At 39.9% G+C, this 12,458-nt stretch overlaps 1 protein-coding gene across 1 annotated transcript in view; it reads right to left on the bottom strand.

The window, feature by feature from the left end:
• The window catches only part of LOC102205351 (receptor-type tyrosine-protein phosphatase N2-like), a 214,455-nt gene that overhangs the window by 13,277 nt on the left and 188,720 nt on the right, over window positions 1-12,458 (bottom strand). The window contains exon 20 of the mRNA XM_005740735.2: window positions 6,230-6,283. Within this exon, the coding sequence (XP_005740792.1) occupies window positions 6,230-6,283 (54 nt within the window). The remainder of the gene's footprint in view (window positions 1-6,229; window positions 6,284-12,458) is intronic.

Raw genomic sequence — 12,458 nt, 5'->3', positions numbered from 1 at the left:
GTGTGTGTGTGTGTGTGTGTGTGTGTGTGTGTGTGTGTGTGTGTGTGTGTGTGTGTGTGTGTGTGTGTGTGTGTGTGTGTGTGTGTCAGCACACGCCTGAGGGCTGTGAGTAAACATGTCAAGATGTCTGCTGCCTTCTCTGACTCTGTTTAAAGTGATAGACATGGAAAGAGGCAAGGAGGAAGGGAAAGAGAAAGATGAAATAGAAAAATACACAGTGGATGGAAAAAAGAGAGAACGCTGCTGTGTGATTATTGAATTTCTGCATCTGCGCTCTTCAGTGTGCTCACTCCTCACTCTGACTGCTTCACTCTGCCCTCTGCATGCATTACAGTGATAAATGGCTGTGCACAGTTGACTTTGACAAAATCATTTGGAGGCTCTAAGTGAAAGTCTCTACAGCATGAACATCAAAGTTTATCAGTCTCTATATTATCGCAGCCTTAGATATGTTTGGCTGCTTGAGTTTATTAATGTACTTGGACCGGTCCAAATCGAGGTTAGAATCTTGTCTTCATAAGCATCTAAATGCATTCGAAGCGCATTAATCACTGGAAAACTTCACTGCCACTCAAACCTTACCACCCAGAAAATATCCAGCATAAATAGCGTCAGCTCTCCAACTGTAAGAAATATGGATTCCCCAGCTTTCCACCCAGATTTTCTCCTCCTGCTGAATAGATGATCCGCTTTAACGCTTGCTTTTATTAAAACTTTCGGCATCTCTGAAGAACATTTTTAATTTGTGGTACCTCTAAAAGCTGGCATTACAGAAACTCTCAAAATGAGTACATAATCAATGCAAACTTCACTTTGATCTTTTTATCATGATCTCTTTTTATAAAGGCACTTTTCTAAATACACAGAGTGCTTCACACTGGGAAACAAACCCATAACATGCAGATTTTAATAAAGCAGAGAAATGTTTATCATCTGCTTGTCAGTTTCAAAAACTGGAAGTTCAAAAAACGCAATATTTCCTTTCCTTTCATTAAAGTTGATTCAGTACATCATATACTAAAGGAGGTAACAAAGGAGACATTGAAGCACCTTTCCTCTGTATTTAGGGAATTCAACCCACTCTTGTTATGGCTGCCACACAGATACAGATGGGTCACTTCACTCAGTGAGGAGCCTTCTTAAGTAAAACTGTTGATTTGTGCAATTTCCAAAAATCAGTCGGTTTGGCAAAAGGTCTGAAACCAAAACCTGTGCACTGCATGGGAGAAATAAACTTCTATGATAAGATGTAAATAAAGTCATACCGGCTCCAAGAAATGTAAATTAATAAGTGCTTCAATATTTTTGTAGAGTGTCTGCTTCGTTTTATTTCTCCTGTGTGGCTACAGCCACATTTAAAGTCTCCTGCTCTTTATATGTTGAGAACTTTTTAATGTAGTGATTGATTAGACTTCTGGTGTCACTGTGAACTTTATAATTTCAGCAGGGAGGGGAAATCAATAGGCAGAAAGAATCCATATTAAAAAAAAACAACATTGCAGATTTTTCCTGCTGTGCTGGTGTGAAACCTGTTTTTATCACATAAGTAAATTTCTCCTGCCAGTCAGCTCTGATGAAGACAGTTTGTCTGGATGCTGAGGTCAGAGATGTCGAGCAGCGTCGGTGCAGACTGGATGAATCAAACACTTCACCCACACATTTCACTTTTAATGTGGAGGGTTTTTTTTCCACTCAAATCACAGGGAACATCTGACTTGTTACCTTACCTACTATGTTTAAGATATTTACTTCCTTTGTTAGCATAGTCACATCGTTACATTTAGGCTCACTTGTGCTGCAACATGCAACACAATAATTATGTGTGCAATGGTTTTATCTATGCAAACTTTAATATCATACTGACCAAAAATGAATAAACACCTCCAACTGTGCTTCACATTCTCCCGCCTACTGAGGATTTAAGTGATACCAAACTAACGTGAAAACACTGCAGCCTTCAAGCACATTAAAAAGTAAGGAAAGTTGCCCTTGTGCGTAACAAAGTTTACCTTGTGTTAAGCAGTGCAGGCGGTGACAGGCTGACTTGGTAAATTAAAAATATTGAAAAAACTTATTTTGTCTTTAATTGTGTTTGTAAGCACAAATTATTAATTTCTTTTGTCAGGATAATTTTTAGACTAATGAATTTACCACCATAATTATGTTGCTTATTAACTTCAAGCAGGAATGATGCATATCAACCTCTGTGCTCACCATAGCTGTGTGTACTTGTCCTACAAACCCTAATAGCAGCTTTTTCATGTACTCGCTGCATACATGTTAAACTGAAGCTCATATGTCCCAAGAACACTGAACAGACTGAGTGAGATTTTGTGGGTGCTCATATTTATTTCAAAAAGAGAATCAGACATGCACATGGCATAAGTGACATAAGTATTTGTGTTTTGCATTGCAATTTTAATTTCTTATTTTTACTACTGTCATAATACATTGCATAAAGTTTCTTTTTAGTTTTATTAGTTTACTGTAATGACATACATTTACAGTAAAATGGCACCACAGTGGCATTGTTAGATGTTTTGGGAGGAGAATGAATCAAATTGTCAAAGGTTTTATTTCCATTATACAATAACATGTCATGCTAGCTTCTATATGTTTGTTACCACTAAGCCTTTAAAGCTTAAACCATAAAATAGTTGCCAGAAAATTTAGCGTTTAATGTTCATTCTGACAAAATAAAAAATAATACATTCATTTGCATATAGGAGTTTTAATTTTTATCATATCTGCTGCATCCAGCATTTTTTTGTTGCAATTTCTTCCTTATAAATGAATTGTGCAGTTTATTTCACATTGACTTTTACATCATTGTCTCAAAAACTCGTGAATCAAATATGAAACACTTGGCTTTAAAGGACTAGGTCCGGTAATTCTTTATCATTATGTTGCACTGAAAGCTACCTGAAAAGCTTGCAATTGATCTAAAACACCACTGTGACAGTACTGCAGGAAGTAGAAAGACTACTCATATTTCAATCATGTTAGTTTCTCTTTAGTGGCTCCTTGGTAAATTCAGCATTGAATTTAAAATCCTTTTTCCTCGTCTTGAATTAGGCCCTATCATTTCTTAAGAACCTCATAGTATCATTTCATCTCAATAGAGCACTTCGCTCTCAGACTACAGGCTCACTTGCGAGCTTCCAAAAGTAGAATAGGAAGCAGAGCCTTCAGCTATCAGGCTCCGCTCTCTCGTTTGCTTTTGGGAGACAGAAACATCCTCTTTACTGCAAAGATTAGGCTTCAAACCTTCCGTTTTGATAAAGCTTATAGTTAGGGCTCGATTAGGTGACCGTGAGCCCTCAGGCTGTTGGCAGACTTCCCATGAAGCATTGAGCATTTCTTATCCATTCCTGTCTTTTGACTTCTCAGTTATATGCTACTGTGCTACTGCTACATGGAAATAACTTTTGTCTGCTCTCTCCTGTAGTATGTGTTTAGTCCTATATGTTGTTCTCTCTGTGCTCTTCCTGTTAAAAGGGGGTTCTTTCTCCTCACTGTCACCATGTGCTTTCTCCAAGGGGACGATTTAATTGTCTGGGTTCTCTCTCTAATTTTGTCTGGTCTTCAGCTTAACAGTAAAGTGTCTCGAGATGACAGTTATTGCAAAATGCTGCTATATATACAGTGGGGCAAAAAAGTATTTAGTCAGCCACCGATTGTGCAAGTTCCCCCACATAAAATGATGACAGAGGTCAGTAATTTGCACCAGAGGTACACTTCAACTGTGAGAGACAGAATGTGAAAAAAAAATCCATGAATTCACATGGTAGGATTTGTAAAGAATTTATTCGTAAATCAGGGTGGAAAATAAGTATTTGGTCACCTCAAACAAGGAAAATCTCTGGCTCTCACAGACCTGTAACGTCTTCTGTAAGAAGCTTTTCTGTCCCCCACTCGTTACCTGTATGAATGGCACCTGTTTGAACTCATCATCTGTATAAAAGACACCTGTCCACGGCCTCAAACAGTCAGACTCCAAACTCCGCCATGGCCAAGACCAAAGAGCTTTCGAAGGACACCAGGAAAAGTATTGTAGACCTGCACCAGACTGGGAAGAGTGAATCTACAATAGGCAAGCAGCTTGGTGTGAAAAAATCAACTGTGGGAGCAATCATCAGAAAATGGAAGACATACAAGACCACTGATAATCTCCCTCGATCTGGGGCTCCACGCAAGATCTCATCCCGTGGGGTCAAAATGATCATGAGAACGGTGAGCAAAGATCCCAGAACCACACGGGGGGACCTGGTGAATGACCTGCAGAGAGCTGGGACCAAAGTAACAAAGGTCACCATCAGTAACACACTACAACGGCAGGGAATCAAATCCCGCAGTGCCAGACGTGTTCCGCTGCTGAAGCCAGTGCATGTCTAGGCCCGTCTGAAGTTTGCCAGAGAGCACATGGATGATACAGCAGAGGATTGGGAGAATGTCATGTGGTCAGATGAAACCAAAGTAGAACTTTTTGGTATAAACTCAACTCGTCGTGTTTGGAGGAAGAAGAATACTGAGTTGCATCCCAAGAACACCATACCTACTGTGAAGCATGGGGGTGGAAACATCATGCTATGGGGCTGTTTTTCTGCCAAGGGGACAGGACGACTGATCCGTGTTAAGGACAGAATGAATGGGGCCATGTATCGTGAGATTTTGAGCCAAAACCTCCTTCCATCAGTGAGAACTTTGAAGATGAAACGAGGCTGGGTCTTCCAACATGACAATGATCCAAAACACACCGCCCGGGCAACAAAGGAGTGGCTCCGTAAGAAGCATTTGAAAGTCCTGGAGTGGCCTAGCCAGTCTCCAGACCTCAACCCCATAGAAAATCTGTGGCGGGAGTTGAAAGTCCGTGTTGCTCGGCGACAGCCCCAAGGCATCACTGCTCTCGAGAAGATCTGCATGGAGGAATGGGCCAAAATACCAGCTACTGTGTGTGCAAACCTGATAAAGACCTATAGTAAACGTTTGACCTCTGTTATTGCCAACAAAGGTTATGTTACAAAGTATTGAGTTGTATTTTTGTTATTGACCAAATACTTATTTTCCACCCTGATTTACGAATAAATTATTTACAAATCCTACCATGTGGATTCATGGATTTTTTTTTCACATTCTGTCTCTCACAGTTGAAGTGTACCTCTGGTGCAAATTACTGACCTCTGTCATCATTTTAGGTGGGGGAACTTGCACAATCGGTGGCTGACTAAATACTTTTTTGCCCCACTGTATATAGAACTACGTTGATTTCAATGCCCGGCAAGTCGCATACCAACAAATCCTGTTTAAAATTCGAAACCTCTAATGCAATAAACACACGTCAAATTGAAGGATTTGGTTGATCATCAGAGTAAGTAAGTGTCATAAGAGTAGCCGAGAAAATTCAGGATGTTCAAGTTACTGTGGCTGGTGCTCCATAAAGGCAGGTTTAATACTCTGGTGTAGACTAGCAGTTAGAGCGAGAAATGTACAGTTTCATCATAGTGGAGCCATTGCACCATATTAAATAATAGATCATTTGGTGGAGTAGTGAGCAGACAGACATAAGGGCTATCTGTTATTGAAGTTTTTTTCTTTTTAATCCAATCATCTGAGGATGCTTACACAAAAAAACTGTGGCAGATTTTTCTGCTAAATACCGATTTAATTATGTCTCACTGGTCTGAGTTATTTCCTCAGGTGGTAGGGGTATGCAGATGTGATTATACAAAAACACACACACATATGCAAACACAACAGCTGCAACCCTGCCTACTTCTATTTACCCTCTCTCCCTCTCACCCACTGGCTCTGACCGGCAAGCTGCAAGCTTTGAACTGCCTCCAATTAAAAGTTACCCTCCTCCGCGGACAGTTTGTCAAATTAAATCACAACTTTTTGGCTAATCTCTCATTTAAAATGTTTGTCGTCCCACACATGCTGACAAGTGACATGGCAGTTGGTGGGGAATTAAATGGTGATGTGGACTGGAGGTCAGAAACCACAAAGGACCCGGGCAATTTGAGTTTTAAATCCTCTGAAAAAAGAAACTTTAAAACAATTTAACCAGCAACTTTAAAAGATCTGTGCTTGTTTGCGAGTTTGCCAGCATAATGCAGCATGTCTCTCTGAAAACAGAATGCATTTGATACTGAATTCAGTGAATAGAAGCTAGAACCCTATGAATAAGCCACCATAAAAAGCATTCTGCCTTAGTTATTAGCATACTTGCCTGCAGTGGACTATGATAGGACATGAGCGGCCCCGGTAGCACTTGTTAACTTTCCTGTAAAAAAAACAAGACAGAAAGAAAAAGTTAGTGTTAACACAGACATGATAAAAAGGAGAGATATCGCTTAAGAAATCCGTCATAGAAATCAACAGAAAAAAATACTTTAAGGAGCCAATTATCTGCTTTATAACAGCTGAACTGGGAAACCAATGGTGTTGCACAGCTGAGGTTCAGTTCAGTTTTATCTCTCTGACAGAATGCATATTTACTAATAGTAATAAAGATGAAGGTAAGTACACTTTTCTTCTTGGTTATTGCATGCATAGATGAATTAAAACCTGCAAGGAAAAAATTTAAAACAGGAAAGAGTTAACCTAAACATTACTTTACAACAGTAACACCTGATTCTGGAGGATTAATATCACAGATACAGCATCACATACAGTCAGCACGGGTGCATCTAGGCTTCAAAAAATAAGAAAAATCATCCTGCACAAAACTACTTATAATTTTAGCATGTTTTACATGTCAAAACTGTTACTCGATAAGGCTATCACTGCCATAAAACCAATTTGTCCCATACCACCTACCTGGCAATAAACCCCATTCTGATTCTGATTCTGATTCTGATGGTATAGCGGACAATTTGATAACAGAGCCCTAATTCCAAAAAAGGTGCAATGCCGTTTGAAATGTAAATAAACATGACACAAATATTTGCAGATAATTTTAGATTTGGCAGCAGCGTCACATCTCAAAAGAGATGGGATGGGGCAATTAAATGCTGGACAAGTGAGTGGTACTTAAAAGTAACAGCTGGAGGAACATTTTGCAACTAATTAGGTTAACTGGCAGCAGGTCAGTAACATAAAAAAGACATCTTAAAAAGTGTTTCTCAGATGTGAATATGAGCAGAAATCTGCATGTACAAATTGTGGGAGAATTTAAGAATAATGTTCCTGCACTTCCAATATCTCATTCCCTGCAGTGCACAATATCAGAAAAAGAATAAGAGAATCTGGTGAAAAGTCAGTGCTCAAAGGCAAGCCCGAAAATCAATACTGGATGCTGACGATCTTCCGGCCTTCAGGTGACACTGCACTAAAAACAGTCATCACTCTGTCATGCAAATCGCTGCATGGTCTCAGGAACACTGAGAAATGATTGCCTTTGAAGACAGTTCACTGCACCGTCCATAAATGCAGGATAAAACTCTACTGTGCAAAGAAGAAGCCATCTGTGAACATGATCCAGAAATGCCAAAGCCCATTTAAAATGGATTGAGGCAAAATGGAAAACTGTTCTGTGGTCAGATGAATTGAAATTTGAAATTCTGTGGAAAGCAATGACGCCGTGCCCCCCAGACTAAAGAGAAGAGGGGACCATCTGGCTTGTCATTAGCTTCAAAGGTTCAGTTTTAAGTCTGCATCTCTGGTTGTATCGGAGTGCATTAGTACTCCTGTGGCAGCTTGCACATGGAATGCCACCATCAGTGCTCAAAGATATATACAGGTTTTAGATCAACACCCATCGTCTTGCTCAGGGAAGGGCTTGCATATTTCAGCAAGACAATGTTAAACTGCATGCTGCATCATTACAACAGCATGGCTTTGAAGTAGAATTCAGATGCTGAACTATCCTGCCTGCCCCAGATGTCCACAGACTGATATTACAGCAAACATGTTTTTGCCATCAAATTCTGAATGACTTATTTTTGAATGTCACATTTATACAATCTAAACATTTGATCTGTTTTCTGTGTTCTGTTGTAAATAAAATATGTCAATCAATCATTGCATTGTTCTTATTTAGATATTACACAATGACATCTTTTTCCGAACTGGGTTTTGTATTATTAGAATTTATAGTCTCATGTAGTAAGACCATAATCTACATGCTGTTACAAAAACCTGCTTTACTGTTTGCTTCTAGCACATATAATAGTGCTGCACAGTTTAATTTAAACCAAATTTCAAAAGATCAGAGAGCCATGCTTCATTCGCAAAATGAAATAGTACATGTTTTTTTTTACTTCTTCTTATTTCATAATCAGTATAGTTGAACACAACCATGAGGAATTGCACAGACATTTATAATCTGAAAGAAAATCATCATAATATTCCACAACGGAGGACAATCTGTGGCTGCTGTCACCCATGCATAAAAAAACATCAACAGTATGAGGAACACCACATTCTTCTCTCTCTCTTTTTAAAGACTGGGGTTAAAAAACAACAACTTTGCACCTTGTTCATCAAAAAACAGAGCAGTGAGCAGATCTGCACAAACTCACAGTTTCCATCTGAGAACGCAGCAGAAAGGCCGAGTTTGATCCCAGCTGGAGATCATCTCTGATTCTATTTTATGGTGAAACTCAAAATAACAATATTCATCTGAAACATATTATGTGAAGGTACGCTGTGTGTATGTGTGTGGCCTTTTCATAATCCATTATGCATCACCAGTCAGAGAGAGAAGCTTCAAACGTGCAGTTTTGATGCTTTTCCTTACTTGAACTTGAAGTTTTTGTGGTCATTTATGTTTAATTATTAAAATTTATAACTGTCTTTAAAAACACTTATTTAAACAGGGTGTAGAGGGAAGTACAAAGTACAAAGTAATGATCAGTTATTTGTCTTGCTCATTGTTCATATCCTGAGTTATTGCACTTGAATTAAAAATGTATACATCTCATTATTACATGAGGTCAAAAGAAGGCAAAAAAAAAGCAAGTATAATTATATAATTGTCACTTTGTAGCTAAATAAATGACATAAGCAGTGGGTTTTACCTGGTGTTTCCTGCAGGGCAAACAACAAGCAACATTACACAAGCTTGAGTTTTAAAAAACACAAAGGCTGATCACCAAAATTCCCCTCACATTTTCATCCACCGCCCCACTAAAATTGAAAAGTCAGACCTCACTAGAGACAATCAAAAGTGATGTAACCATGGAAACAGCCAGCAGCGAATCGCCAGTAGGCGGGGTGGGAGGTCGGGGTGTGGGTGTGTAGAAGGGCGTGAGATTCAAAGGAAATGCCCCATAAGAGAGATATTAGCCAGATAGCGAGAGGGGGATCAAAAGCCAGAAAGGGAGGCGCAGAAAAGAGTGGGAAAAAAAAAATCAATGGAGTGGATGACGACAGAGAGAGATGGTGAAAGATACAGACTGGCAAGCTGACGGACAGAAATGAAAGACTTAGAATATGCCCGCTCTTTATACGCATTAGCATTTTTGGATCAATATTGTGAAAGATCCGGTTGTTGTCTGCAAACCACCAAAAATGTACAACAAGGTCAACATTTCTCCGATCAACACATTTGCAATATGAGGTCATGTTTTTAATTGGGTGTGTTCCATTATTTCAAACACAGTAATGTCTACACAACCCATGCATCGACACGCAGCAGCCCTACAGCACTTAAAAATGTATTTTTAGAGACAAGAACTCATGAAATGCCACACTGCCACCATTTGCAATCTGCCTGTAAACAACGCATGCAAATTTCCACATTATGAAACTGGTCCCAGATCTGCCTATTTGATACAACTAAGCCTATATACATATGTTTCAGTGACTTCAGTCAAATACTGCCATGTTGTTGAAAAAGCTGGCATCTCACACACACAAAGTGTGTTTGGCACAAGTTCTGTGATGCACCGGGTTCAGTTTAAAGGGGCACATTTTAATCCAGACCCTCATCCTTTCCTTAACCTAACCATACAGTTTCAGTGCCTAAACCTATCCAGTAAGCAAAGGTGAAAGTGACTTATAAAGCTCAAAGCCTGTACTGTGTAATCAGCTGGATCTAGATGGAGGGAGCCCAGTCTCATAGAAGTGATTGTAAAGTTTGTTCCCCTTTGCATGCAGAAGATCCAGCAAAGTCCACATTAGCAGGTTGGAAAGAAATGTTTTCCTTTGTTGATGGTCTGAGACCTGGCAGACTGGAGTTTGGCTAGTATGATATTTTAGACTTTTATTTTTATATACTGACTTGTTAGAATTAGGTAACAAAACTACTCATATAGGAAAAGGCCACAGTTTGGGTTAAAATACACGCGTCCACAACAAAATATACTGTAAATCTCCAAGTTGCACGTAGGATAAGTGGCAGAAAATTGATGGACGGCTATTTTACATGATTTACTCCAGTAGTAGTATATAATAAAGTGGTTTATAAAACATGTATAATAAATTCAAGGTTATGTTTTGCTACTATAAGAATCTGATACCAGCACATATGATGAATGACTGGACAATCCCCCAAAAAAAACCAAACATAAGTTTTATTTATTGTTTATATAAGGACAAAGTACTAGACCCTAAGTCAGGAATCACCAGGCAACACAGAAAAAAGAAATAGACTAAAGCTAAGTGAGGGAGGAGAGACAGATACCGGGCAGGAGCAAGAGAGACAAAAGCGACCAAGAGAGGAAAAGGAAGCATGGCGAGAGAGGAGGGGAGACCGGAGGCAGTCAAGCAAACCATGAGCAAGCAAAAAGGGAAGAGGTCATCTCAGGTCACTGGGCACAGCGAGAACAGAGAAGGAGGAGTGAGATGAAGAAGGAGAAAATAAGGGGAGGAGGAGAAGACCGGGAAAAAGAGAAGTAAAAGGGTGGGTTGGGGGGAGGGCCCATGAGGCCCCTTGGTTGTAGAGTCACAGTCTCCAATGATCACTTTTGTGACTATGCAACTGGGCTTATATTACTAGCTGCAACATCACAAAAATGACACTGGCAACCGCAAGTTAGCTGGTAAAACGGGGGAAGGACAGAGAGGAGTTGTAAGCAAGGCTTCGGGTCAGTCAGGCCGGTGTGATTAGTGAACAACATGCCTGCACAAGCGCAAATGATGGAGAGGTACTTCAGCCGGTATCCTCAAATCGCCGAGGTGAAAAAAGGCAACACCAAAAAATAAAGAAAAGGGCAGGTTGCTATTACAAAAGCACCATATCTGCTGTAATAAAAGTGAAAAATATCTCCCTCTGTGCCTTCTTCATTGTGTTCTGACCCAGCTGCCCTGTGAGTAAAGGCAATATTTCCTAACTGATGGTGTATGGTGACGCCCACCAGACCCTTTTATAATAGCAGTGACCACAAACTCTTACTCTTGATATCCCACCTAATTGATGTGCGCCAGCAGAATGGAGACACCAGGCCTATATATAAACCTGACTTGGGGTCTATCACTTGAGAAAATCCACAGTGAATCAGAGAAAAGGGGCCAGGGCGGCTAACACCTAATAGGCAATACAGTATATCAGTTTAAAAGAGGTCGAAGGGGAAAAGGAGGAGAGCAGTTATAAAGGCGCCAGAGATAAAGGATCACTTTGGAAGAGTATCCTCAATGCATTTTGAATTACACTGTTATCGAGTGGAAAGCGCCCAGGATGTTTAGAGGATATATAGATATTTTTCTGCCTGCACCTCAGGATCACAAGTCAAAACTCCTGGAGAAGTGCGAGGTTTGAAGCCATTATGCTGTAAGGAAATCACGAAAGCCTTTCAAAGCCTCTGTGGCTCAAGAAGGAGGAGGAGGGTGGAAAACAAACAACTTCAGGACCTTCTATTAGACTCTTTCACTTTATCTTTGTTTTAAATAAAATGCCAGAGAAGAACCATCACGCATATGACCTACTGGATTTTAATATATGGCACAGCCTGACCAGTTTCTGAACTGTAATAAAGCTGCATATACAAAATTCAAGCCTTGGAAGGTAAAGCGATTTAGGTGCATTGGAAGATTTGCTTGCAAGGTTGGATTTCTGACTTTTTTGCTCTTCTGATGCCCTACTCGTGAATTCTGAGAACCTTCAGATAAGTTGCATGGGCTAACAAATACACCAAAACTTAAGGACAACGGAAGAGGCTGTTGAACCAAAGGCCGTGTGGCTCCTGAAAGTTAGCCTATTCATCACAGGATGAAAGAAAAGGATCAGTGAGAGTTCCAGTTAGTCAAGCACTGCAACATATCAAGCAGAACAAACAAAAAAGAAACGCAAAGCACTGCAAAAACATTTATTTATGTAATATTTCTCCCATCCGTACCTTCTTGTTATATTTACATGTGGAGAAGACTGACAGCATGCACACAAAAGCAAATGTTCCGCTACCATTGCTCTGTAGTTTGGTTTTTCTTATGTACACTTACAAAATGAAAACGTAGGCTGCCTTTGTTCTACCGGAGCAAAAGACGAGGGAAGAAACGGACTGTGGCGATTTTTCCTG

Source organism: Pundamilia nyererei, unplaced genomic scaffold (genome assembly GCF_000239375.1).
Source record: "Pundamilia nyererei isolate P.nyererei 1_Seehausen unplaced genomic scaffold, PunNye1.0 scaffold00103, whole genome shotgun sequence".
Taxonomy (NCBI): Eukaryota; Metazoa; Chordata; class Actinopteri; order Cichliformes; family Cichlidae; genus Pundamilia; species Pundamilia nyererei.
This window is presented reverse-complemented; position numbering and strand designations above follow the sequence as displayed.